This window comes from Salmo trutta, chromosome 15, assembly GCF_901001165.1.
Source record: "Salmo trutta chromosome 15, fSalTru1.1, whole genome shotgun sequence".
In the NCBI taxonomy this organism is placed as follows: Eukaryota; Metazoa; Chordata; class Actinopteri; order Salmoniformes; family Salmonidae; genus Salmo; species Salmo trutta.
In genome coordinates, this window is record NC_042971.1 from 53,495,046 (window position 1) to 53,507,428 (window position 12,383).

Below are 12,383 nucleotides of genomic sequence, written 5' to 3' on the forward strand. Positions count from 1 at the left end.
AATGCTCTGTCTCACTACTTACTTCTTCGTGACAGCCAGGGAGGGGGAAGCACAGAACTGTAAGCTCAGGATCCATCTTAAAGAGAAAATACGAAATTGAAATCGCGTCCCAGGTTTATCTCTTAAAAGCTGTATATTTTCCGCGTGATCCGTGCTAGGGAGGCCAAGGAGGGGGCTGTGTCATCGTCTGTAGGATGTCCCGACATGAGGGTAAGTGAAAAATAGACGTCCATAGCTAACATTAGCTTCCTGGGGTTGGTCAGTGGGTTGCCATGTTTTGTATTGCAATGTATTGGACAGGGCTCATGATGGCGGCCACCATGAATTTTCTCAACCTCCTGATTGCTGAGTAGAACCAGGCTGATTCTTGATAACGACAGTCTCCGTATTTATGAATAGTCATGTTTCAAAGAAGTAATACTTCTAGTGAGCGTCCGTTTTCTTATTCTAGCGAGTTAGCTAATGCTAGTTAGCTTGCTAACTAACGTAGCTAGCTAAAGTGATGGTCCGACAGACAGTTGCTATAGCTAGGACGTTGGCTAACTAGCGTTCTTCAATGACAACGTCGTTAGCCTAGTAGTTAAGTTTCCAGACTGGCCTTTTTTAGGAAGGGTGGATGCGTGGTGTGTGTTGGTATGGCCACATTGTTTTCGTAGGTAGTTTCGTTAACAAGTTATTTAACTGGACTAAGTGCTGAAATACTCCATGCCACCCAAGAAGGGTTTGGTCACTGAATGCACTGTCATTAAGGTAGTTTGAGGCCTCAGTCACAGTGGCCCAAACCTAACCAGGCAGCTAGCTAGCTGCTACCTAGTTTGCTAGCTGCTACCTAGTTTACTAACTACTTCGCCCGTCTTCTACCTTCACTCAATGAACGTTATCTAGCTACCGGTGTTATAGTTAAATTCTTTAGTTAATTAGCTAACTTATTGGATCAGTAGAGTATGCTAGCTAACTGCAAACAGAGTGAATAGTACAAGTTAGCTAGCTAGTTAAGTTGACCCTGTTAGAGTACGGTTTTGGAGAACACCCGGCCTCAACCTACTTGATATCTACTTAGACATCTGTCTGGCTTGCTATACTTGTTGGACAACGTCATATTAGGTCTGGATGAATAGCCAGGTCTGGATGTTTTATCTCCTATAACGTTAGCTAACTAAGGATCTGTGCACTTATGAAGGAAGGCCTGTCAGTGTATGGTGAAAGTGTTCTCAGTCTCTGTCCCTCCATAGCTATGTCAAAATGACATACAGTTCCAAATAGGATGTTTTCCTAAGCAGCACACCTTTATCCAGAGTCCAGACAAGCATTGCATAGACAGCTGTAGGTGTGACAGACACCAGGCCTCTGAAAAAACATTTGAGTAGTGTAGCAAGGGGTGTAACTGATTGATTTGGTGTCATTTTTTCCATTATTGCTTTATTGTCATCAAGGATGGGAAGTCAAGGGCTGTTGTAATCGCAGAACAAGGGCAAATTCTCAATTTGGAGAATTTAATAATAGATCAGTACAGAAGTTCTCAGAAATGTCTGACTGTGGGTGCGTTCGTAAATTAATTCTGTCTGTCTTTTATTTTATTTTATCTTTATTTAACTAGGCAAGTCAGTTAAGAACAAATTCTTATTTACATTGACGTCCTAACCCGGACGATGCTGGGCCAATTGTGCGCCGCCCTATGGGAGTCCCAATCACGGCCGGTTGTGATACAACCTGGAATCGAACCAGGGTCCGTAGTAATGCCTCTAGCACTGAGATGCAGTGCCTTAGACCGCTGCGCCACTCGGGAGCCTTACTTAGATTTCAGAGCGCTCTCGTCTGGAGGAACCCTTGCTCTAGATGACATGAAAACAGCTTAACTAGGGCGAGTAAAATTGTCAGTGATGTGTTCTCTCATAGGTGTCTGGAAGTAGCTGGCAAGCTAGCCAACTTTAGCAAGTTAGCTTGGGTGCTTGACTGCCGTTGTTAGGTCAGAACACTCGGATCGACCCTATTCCTCAGCCAGAGCATCCAGTGTGCGCTCCAAGAGCGAACCGTTCTGAATTTACAAACTGGACAATATGACAACTCTCTGAATTTACGAACGCCCAGAGCGCACTCTGAGTTTACTCTGGCACTCCAGAGTGAATTGACGAACGTACCCTAAATGTGAGCAATGAACAGCAGCATAGCCTAACCTTTTTCAGTTTCAGCACTTTGTATCTTGCTCTGTCAGTTACCTAAGGAGGGACATGTGTCAAATGCCTTGGCTTTATGGCAGTGGTGGAATTGTCTCATTTTCGGCAGCAGTAACAAAGTGGAGGTGGTGGTTATAGCAGTTTACATAGTGCCTGTTGGAAGGAGGAAACTACAGTATGTGTATCAGTACAGTATCATAGCAATCACCACGTGATATGATAGAGAAAAACCACAAAGGGACAGCTTGATGACAGTTTGGTGTCTTGTTTCTTTTAATTTTCACTTTGTCTATACACACTGGTTCTTTTCTCCTGATCATCTCTTGTCTGTCCATCTGCTGTTTAGGCCTGTTTAATTTACTGCATTGTGATATAAATGCCTGTTTTGCATTTGCAACAACAAATGCAAAAGAATACGTACAAATGCATGAGAACCGGACAAGATGGGACCCTATTATTCTGTTCTAGCCAGGTACACACACACACTGGCATTCATTAATGACCTGCTATTGATGTTCGGTGGATTTGAAAAATTCCTCTCCATTCACATTTGTGGGTTAGTGCCAGTGCCAATGTCATCCAGCCTCTCTTTCTGACTGTCTGCACACAGTGTCCTACTGCACCACATGAATGGGCTATTAGCCTGTACATTTTGACAATGAATCCTCCCCCTTGTTTTGCAGGTGTGAGCTGTGACGCGTGTTTAAAAGGGAACTTCAGAGGGCGCCGGTACAAGTGTTTAATTTGCTACGACTACGACCTGTGCGCATCGTGCTACGAGAGCGGAGCTACCACAACGAGACACACGTCGGAGCACGCCATGCAGTGTATATTAACCAGGGTAGACTTTGGTAAGGACATCTGCAGTGTAGATTAAACATGTTACATTATGAGAAGGGACAGGAGTATTTTTTCCTGCCCATGTGACCCAGCAGGGCTATCTTGTAGTTCTTCCTGGTCAGGTGGCCCAGCAGGGCTATCTTGTAGTTCTTCCTGGTCAGGTGGCCCAGCAGGGCTATCTAATAGTTATTCCTGGTCAGATGGCCCAGCAGAGCTATCTTGTAGTTCTTCCTGGTCAGGTCATGTGGTCCGGAAAACTCCTCGCCCTTAATGTTATTATTAATTAGATTTTTGTTGATCCTTCTGCTTTCAGTGTATTTGCATGGGGAATTTTAAATGTATTTTTGTCTTTGTTTTCTACCTTATGCACATTGAGCATGTGAAATGTGCTCAACAAATTCAATATGATTATTATTTGATATGAGGTTTGTTGTATTATGGTGATTATTATTATTGTGACTCTAAAGATGGATGGTTTTCTTTGCAGACCTGTATTACGGCGGCGAGGCGTTCTCAGTAGAGCAGCCCCAGAGCTTTTCCTGTCCTTACTGTGGTAAAATGGGCTACACAGAGACATCCCTACAGGAGCATGTCACCACAGACCATGCAGAGACTTCCACAGAGGTGGTAAGTGGGGGATATCATCCTAGTGTTTCATCTAGCATCACTAAGACAGGACAGACTGGTCCCTCAGTCTAGCTCTGTTGCTCTTCTGCCTGAAAAAATGTGGCATCCATTTCTTTCAATAGAATGTTTTGGTGTTTACCACCTCTAAAAAAATCTAGGGGAAACATTGCATCCAATGACATCTCATACATCCAAATTGGATTCCAGGGCTCATGGAAGCATTAACACAATTCTCAAATAATTATTTGACAACTGGTGCTTGTGAATGGTCAGTTGAATATATCCAGATGGTGCTTACTGCTTCATTTCAGATCTGTCCAATATGTGCTGCGTTGCCGGGCGGGGACCCCAATCACGTGACTGACGACTTTGCTGCTCATCTCACACTTGAACACAGAGCACCTAGAGACTTAATATCCTTTTACGCAGCTCAACTCTATCTGTGTGTGTCGGTCTGTCTGCACGTGTGTGTGTGTGCACGGTCTGCTTGTGTGTGCCTACCTACCTTTGAGTGTGAACACCTTTGTGGATGTGACTACTATACACGTCTGTGGATGTGACTATTCCAGTTACTTGCGAGCCCCTTGGTCTGTACTCCTTAACCCACTGTGTTTTACGATGAGTCCAGTGGCGTCCGGCACGTGCGTCGGATGTTCCACCACGGTCGTGGGCTGGGCGGTCCTAGGGCACGCAGGACCAACATGCACTTTACTAGCAGCTCCACTGGGGGGCTCTCTTCCTCACAGAGTTCCTCTTACTCCCCCAGTAACAGGGAAGCCATGGACCCTATAGCAGGTGAGCAGTGCACCTGGTCTGACCTGTCTGTCTGTCAGTATAACTGCAAACAGGGTCTTCCTCATAGAAATAGATAGAGATTCTATAGTTTCTCCCCTCTTGTGGCTCCTATGTTACTCATGGAGTCATTTGACATACAATAAGTAAAATTATCTCTCCATGAGACTGAATGGCTCCTGTCTCCAATGAATTATAACCAGTACAACCACAGTGTAATGTCTCTTGTTCAAAGCACTGTGACACCCCTACAGTAGTGTGATGTCTCCCAACAACGTGTCTATACTGGAGAATGTTCATTTGACTGTCACCAAAATGAACTCTAAATAAATCTCTTCATCTCCCCTCCCCACAGAGCTATTGTCTCAGCTGTCGGGCGTGCGGCGTTCGGCGGGCGGCCAGCTCAACTCGTCGGGCCCGTCTGCGTCTCAGCTGCAGCAGCTACAGATGCAGCTGCAGCTGGAGCGCCAGCAGGCCCAGGCGGCCCGCCAGCAGCTAGAGACGGCCAGGAACGCCACACGACGCTCTAACCCCGGCGGCAACATCAGTGCCACCATCCCACCTCCCAGCGCCGTCGCCAACTCGGCCGGCGTGGCCGAGAGCAATCCCATGGCCTCCCACAGCTCCCAGTTCCTGCTCACACGGTGAGTTGTCTACTCGTGGACAGAGCCTTCTACTTAGTGTTTTTAAAAATGGATCAATGCTCTGCAGACTTGACATCTGAGGCCCTTCTGGACTTCTACTACATTGTTACATCTCCCAGGACCCAAGTTGTTCCTATCAACTCCTTGTGGCATGGTCTCCCTTATCCTCCTGTTTGTCCCCCTACGCGGTGTCGTCTCCCCTCTACGCGGTATCGTAGGGGGTCGTCTCCCACCCAGCCGCGGTGTCGTGGGTCGACACCTACGCGGTGTTGTGTCTTTGCTATGCCAGATTAAGTGATATGACATGCTATTTTATAAAATAATTTCTCTGTAATTAATATTACCTGATTAAACTAATCATGTAAATGTAATTAACTAGGAAGTTGGGGCACCACGGAATAATATTTATAGAGCTGTTGTCTTCCGAATAAACTCTTAAAGACCTGGTAATCTTTTATATCAATAGCAGTCACATCTGAACGTCGTAAAATTCTTGGTTATCTTCACAAACACTGTCTAACAAATTGAATCAGCAGTCCAAAATTTGGTTTCATTATTTATTTACTAAATACCTAAATAATCACACAGAATTACATATACATAGGATGGATCATACATTGATTACTAATTATGTCATACAAGAAAACGTCCCTAGTGGACAGAACCGATATGACTGCTGGTTACACAAAGAAAGGTGGTTTGGTTTGAATGAAAGCGCGGGAAGAATGAGGAACCAACGGATTGGGTCTCTGTCGGACCTCATGAAGCTATGCTATCGTAAATACAGAATCTAATGCATTCTAAATAACCGCCCATTTGTAAAAGGAAAATGCAAGAAATATTTACTCTGAGCTGCGCTTCGATAGATTGGTCGTAGATGGAAGGCTGGGTTGCCCAGCAGAGATCTCCCTTGTCCTTTGAAGAATATGTATTGTAGTAGAATGGATACGTTGTAGTACCCTGTCTTTCTGAAGAGATTGTCCGTCCTTTCCTAGCCCACGTTTACAGCTGCTGCTGCTAACTCAACGTCTAGGATGTATCACTTCTTTAGTGAATAAGAGTCCATAGTTCAAACCAAGTTGCCATACTCTAAGCTCATGCTATATTCTGGCTGGTATAGTCGAAATTCATCCTTCCAGCGTGTCGATTGTCACCTCCACGTTGAAATTCGCTCTTTTAAACATATGGACATCAGTCCTCACGTCATAGGGAACACAATGTTAATTTCGTTAGGTTGTAGTCGTTCAACCATTAGCAACCAGAGCTCACGCTAAAGTTGGCTTAGTTCTGTAGTTGATATTAGCCCTTTTAAATGTATGGACAGCAGTCCTCACGTCATCGGGAACACCAGGTTGACTTTCGTCAATGGGCTTTTGAAGTGGTGGAGAGAATGGCGTGTTTCATAGTTCACAACCAATGTCTGTTCAATTAGGCGAGGCCACTGAGTGAGCAGAGTTTACTTATGAAAACAATACTCTAATTTAGAAGCTAAAATTACATTTAATATTTTCACAAATAGTTTCATATTTAAACATTTAAATTGCACAACAATTCTATGTGAATTCGATAACTAGAATGTGTAGACTTTCCAAGATACAGTTTGTTGTCCTATCATCAGTAATAATGTCTGACGACAACTGATCTGACATCATATTCTTTAAGTACCAACGGATACTTTCAACTGGTTGGATTACCGAAATATGGTTCCGTTCCCAACCTTTTGATGTTACCAGACTCTCTCTATGTTAACAAAAGGCTTTCCAAGAGTCAAATCTGTAGACAGAAAAGGGGGAAAGGTATTTATGGGGGTCATAAACCTCACCAACAGGACGTCATGACAGCGGTGTCATCTCCCAACCCCCTTACCTCAACTAAAGGTCGACTGATTATGATTTATTGGAGGACCAAAAAAAGCCGATACCGATTAATCGGACTGTGTGTGTGTGTGTAATAATGACAATTACAACAATAAAAAGTATTTTAACTTAATATATAAAAAAAAATCTATTTAGTCTCATAAATAATAAACATGCTCAGTTTGGTTTAAATAATTAAAAAACACAGTGTTGGAGAAGAAAGTAAAAGTGCAATATGTGCCATGTAAAAAAGCTAACGTTTTAGTTCCTTGCTCAGAACATGAGAACATATGAAAGCTGGTGGTTCAATATTCCCAGTTAAGAAGTTTTAGGTTGTAGTTATTATGATGCGTCGACTATTTCTCTCTATACCATTTGTATTTCATATACCTTTGACTATTGGATGTTCTAATAGGCACTTTAGTATTGCCATCCTAATCTCAGGAGTTGATAGGCTTGAAGTCATAAACAGCGCTGTGAAGCAAGCATTGCTAAGAGCTGCTGGCAAACGCAGTCAAGTTTGAATGAATGCTTACGAGCCTGCTGCTGCCAACCATCGCTCAGACTGCTCTATCAAATCATAGACTTAATTATAATAAACACAGAAATACGAGCCGTTGGTCATTAATATGGTCAAATCTGGAAACTATAATTTTGAAAACAAAATGTTTACTCTTTCAGTGAAATACGGAACCGTTCCATATTTTATCGAACGGGCGGCAACCCTAAGTCTAAATTATTGCTGTTACATTGCACAACCTTCAATGTTATGTCATAATTATGTAAAATTCTGGCAAATTAGTTCGCAACAAGCCAGGCGGCCCAAACTGTTGCATATACCCTGATTCTGTGTGCAATGAACGCAAGAGAAGTGACACAATTTCCCTAGTTAATATTGCCTGCTAACATGGATTTCTTTTAACTAAATATGCAGGTTTAAAAATACATACTTCTGTGTATTGGTTTTAAGGAAGGCATTGATGGTTAGGTACATTTGTGCAACGATTGTGATTTTTTTTGGCGTTCGTTAAATCATCCCCCTTTTGGCGAAATAGGCTGTGATTCGATAATAAAGTAACAGGCACCGCATTGAATATATGCAACGCAGGACAAGATAGTTAACCTGCTAATATCATCAACCATGTGTTGTTAACTAGTGATTATGTGAAGATTGATTGTTTTTTTTTAATAAGATAAGTTTAATGCTAGCTAGCAACTTACCATTGCTCCTTGCTGCACTCGCGTAACAGGTGGTCAGCCTGCCACGCAGTTTCCTCGTGGAGTGCAATGTAATCGGCCATAATCGGCATCCAAAAATACCGATTACCGATTTATGAAAACTTGAAATCGGCCCTAATTAATCGGCCTCTACTCCCAACCCCCCTTACATGGTGTCTCCCAACCCCCCTTACATGGTGTCTCCCAACCCCCTTTACATGGTGTCTCCCAACCCCCCCATACATGGTGTCTCCCAACCCCCCCATACATGGTGTCTCCCAACCCCCTTTACATGGTGTCTCCCAACCCCCCTTACATGGTGTCTCCCACCTCAGTCTGTTCTCAGCATCCACAGGCCTACACAGGTCTTTTCTCCCACTACCTTTAACTGTCTCTCCCATTTCCTTCACGTAGTCCCTCTGGTCTGTGTTAACCAGGTTTCCTCCTCTGTCCTCCTACAGTTTAAATGAGCCCAAGATGTCGGAGGTGGAGCGGCAGGCGCTGGAGGGTGAGCGCGCTGACCGCAGCCTGTTTGTCCAGGAGCTGCTGTTGAGCACGCTGATGCGCGACGAGAGCTCCTCTTCGGACGAGGATGAGCGGCGAGACTTTGCCAGCTTTGGGGCCATGGGCTGCGTGGATATCATGCCTTTAGATGTGGCCCTGGAGAACCTCAACCTCAGGGAGAGTGGTACCGGCGGTTACAACAGCAGCTCTAGGAGCTCTAAGGAACCTCCACCACCTCCTCTTTGATGATATCCCAGCTCCACGCAGACTTTGTCCTCTGTGCTGCCACTGCCAGTGACGGGCGGGCGGCAGCAGGATCTTTTGGGGTTTGTTTTTTGGTGATTGTAATTTCAGGTCTGTCACCTTTGTTACATTTGTGTACAACCATAAAAAAGGAGAGCGGGAGCGATTGGGGAAAGTGCAAGTGGATGAGTGCGCAGCGCTAAGCGAGCGAGAGATTGAGAGAAAATATATATATATCTATATATATATCAAATGTTGATAATCAGTTCTACACAACTAATTTTTTCCTTTAGCGGGTAAGCATTAGGTAGATGTGGCAGATCTCTCTTCCTGTTCTCATGAAAAATGATCTCCTTATAAATACCAAACATTCAAACCCTGAAGAGGAACCAGACACCCTATGGTGAAGCTGCTGTGTGTATTTATGACATAACAAATAAAAAGTGCTTGGATGGTTAACCATAAACTACTGCATGAGGTTCTTTGCATCGTGCATGACTTTTAATGACCTCATCATTAAAAAGGGAGAGAGAAAATATCGCGACGCTTTCTCTCGCCAACCATTTTAAACGGTTACTTGAAACATGATTGAGTTTTTCCGAAAAATGTGATATCGCAAAAAAAAAACTGACATGCTGAATAATTTAGGAACTTTTAAAAACTTTTTTGTTTGAAATAGAGAAACACAACATATTGGAATCTGCAGTAGCTTTAAAAAGAAAACAATGCAATGTGTTTATCTCTCAGCTCCGGTTGGTCCTTCCCTCTCTGTGACATCGTCTGAATATAACAACAACTTGCTGCTCTAACAGCAAAACTCAAGAGAAACTCGAGATGTCTGCGTTCACTTAGCAGATAAAATAATACAATACTAGGAGCAGAAAAACAAGATCATGTCTCTGACATTTTTCCTAGCTGTTGATTGTTTTAGTGATAAGCTGTGTGTAACCACCAGATGTTGTTTCTAATTTATGCACCTGTACAGAAGAACTAGTCTCCCATTCTCATCGATCGCACTCTACTCTTCTCCATCTCTCTGCTTCTGTAGGCCCAGACTCCCTAAGTTTATTTGTATTACTTTCTTTGTTGAGGAAGGGGAGCGCGAGACTTTCCACATTGCAGGCATTGTTTTTTGTTCGACTGAAGAAGAAAAAAATATTTTTTCTCAGCTAAGGATAGCACCTTCTATTTATTCTTTTAGTTTCTCTGATTCTTTTAAGCCTTGTAATGAATCATACCACCTCCATGCCTATACTCTTATCCTCTGTAAAATACAATGAGATGTATATTGAATTTGTGCGTTAACTTTCATAATGGTTCTAGGATATGGGCAGATTTTTTTTTTTTTTATGTAAATTTAGAATACAATAAACTGCGCACAGCTTTTGATGAAACCAAGCCCCTCCCTCTTGATCTTTGTGGTGTCTTATTCGGCTACTGTATAGGGCTCTTCACTCTACTGAGCCGAGCTGTACTGAGCTGGCCTGGTTACTCATCCACCATAGTTGTTGGAAAGGACAATGTGAGAAGAAAATATCCAACCCTTACCCAGTACAGTTTTGGTTTGGATCTGCTAGTGTGAAAAGGGTATATGTGTCACCATGTGCTAGGCTTTAAAGGGATACTGTGAGATTCTGGGAATAAAGCCATTGTCTAGTTCCCCCGTGTCAGGTGAACTTGTGGATACCATTTTTGTCTTTGCGTGCAGTATGAAGAAAGTTAGAGGTCGTTTTGTGAGCCAACTAGAGTTAAGCAATGACCGGATGTCTACAGGTACAGTAGCATACTCAACAGTACCTACGATTGTACGATTTCATCTGACTCTGGGTAAGTAGAAAAATTGCTTAATTGCTAGAATATCACAGTATCCCTTTAAGGAGTTATTTTATTTAACTGGGTGTGTACCAAACAAGGTTACAAAAGCAAGGCTCAACAAAATACTATTGTGCAGCACCAACTTCCCTGGTTGTAAAGACCGGTGGACAATGGCCACCAATGGACCCTGTGTACTTTGACCTCTCACTACCTATGCACATCAATGCCTACACCTTTTTTACTACTAGTATGACTGAGCAGTGAGCAACACACTACTCACTATGGAAACAAGTAGGCCCTAGTGCCTATAAACACAGTCTCACCCTTGTCCTGCAAACAATGCTGTGCCTGTAGACAGCCGTTTCCCTGGACCTGTAAACTACACTGAGATTGTTTTCAAACACAGGAGCTAGCTACATACTAACCATGCTAAACTCTACCTGCATGGCATTTGGAAAGTATTCAGACCACTTGACTTTTCCCACATTTTGTTACATTAGTCTTATTCTAAAATTGATTAAATAAAAACTGTCTCATCAATCTGCACAAAATACCCCATAATGACAAAGCAAAAACCTTTTTTTTTTTTGGTGCAAATTTATTAAACAGAAATACCTTATTTACATAAGTATTCAGACCCTTTGCTATGAGAATCGAAATTGAGCCCAGGTGCATCCTGTTTCCATTGATCACCCTTGAGACGTTTCTACAACTTGATTGGAGTCCACCTGTGGTAAATTCAATTGATTTGGAAAGGCACACACCTATCTATATAAAGGTCCCATAGTTGACAGTGCACGTCAGAGCAAAAACCAAGCCATGAGGTCGAAGGAATTAGCTGTAGAACGCCAAGACAGGATTGTGCACAGTTCTGGGGAAGGGTACCAAAACATGTCTGCAGCATTGAAGGTCCTCAAGAACACAGTGGTCTCCGTCCTTAAATGGAAGAAGTTTGGAACCAGCAATAAGCTTTTTCTGCGGGGTTGTGTTGGTGGTGTAACCGTGTTAGAGCTGTCAAATCTGTGAGCTCTTGTGGTCATTGTCACAAACCACAGAAGTTCAGAACGAGAAATTGTAAGCTATATGGAAATGACACATTGTAATTCATTTTAAAGAAATAATAGATTAAAATCAGTGTATGAACTAGTAACACAGCTGCATGGGATTTCTACTCGTGCATCCAATGCCGATGTCCGCAATGGGTGACGGCAGGAGCCGCTTGTTGATTTGACAGCTTCATCACAGTTCACCCTCCTACACGCTTTAAATATATTTTTTAAAAGCAATGAAAAACTATTTGTCAGCTTACGCGGGTTACCGCTGATCTGATTGAATCTTGGCCTAAATGACTGCAACAAAGGTTATGCTCATTAGGGCACACTGTAGCAAAATGTTTTGCAAAGGAAAATTACTTTTTACATTTTTTATATTGGGTAAGTTCAGATAGAGAACCACTCTATTTTGTGCCTAATGAAATCGACCAAGCACTAGGAGAAGAATTTGCGGTCCCCAAATCTTAACCTAGTTAAGCTGCAGCTGGCCCAGAACAAAGCAGCACGTTTTGCTATTCATTGTAATCAGAGGGCTGATATAAATACTATGCATGGCAGTCTCTCTTGGCTAAGAGTTGAGGAGAGACTGACTGCATCACTTATTTTTATAAGAAACAT

At 42.9% G+C, this 12,383-nt stretch overlaps 1 protein-coding gene across 1 annotated transcript; it reads left to right on the top strand.

Annotated features, from left to right (window-relative positions):
* Positions 1 to 10,296, top strand: LOC115149341 (E3 ubiquitin-protein ligase KCMF1). Its single transcript, XM_029692127.1, has 7 exons — positions 1 to 210; positions 2,858 to 3,025; positions 3,502 to 3,641; positions 3,953 to 4,054; positions 4,259 to 4,436; positions 4,789 to 5,077; positions 8,613 to 10,296. Exons 1-7 carry the CDS (start codon positions 195 to 197, stop codon positions 8,899 to 8,901), a joined length of 1,182 nt encoding a protein of 393 aa, XP_029547987.1. The 5' UTR covers positions 1 to 194; the 3' UTR covers positions 8,902 to 10,296.
* The last annotated feature ends 2,087 nt before the right edge of the window (positions 10,297 to 12,383 follow it).

Excerpts from the sequence above, each read along its gene's own strand:
- LOC115149341 (XM_029692127.1), top strand. Across the intron at positions 3,026-3,501 it reads ATTAACCAGGGTAGACTTTG|ACCTGTATTACGGCGGCGAG; the intron begins GTAAGGACATCT and ends TTTTCTTTGCAG. Across the intron at positions 4,437-4,788 it reads AGCCATGGACCCTATAGCAG|AGCTATTGTCTCAGCTGTCG; the intron begins GTGAGCAGTGCA and ends CCCTCCCCACAG.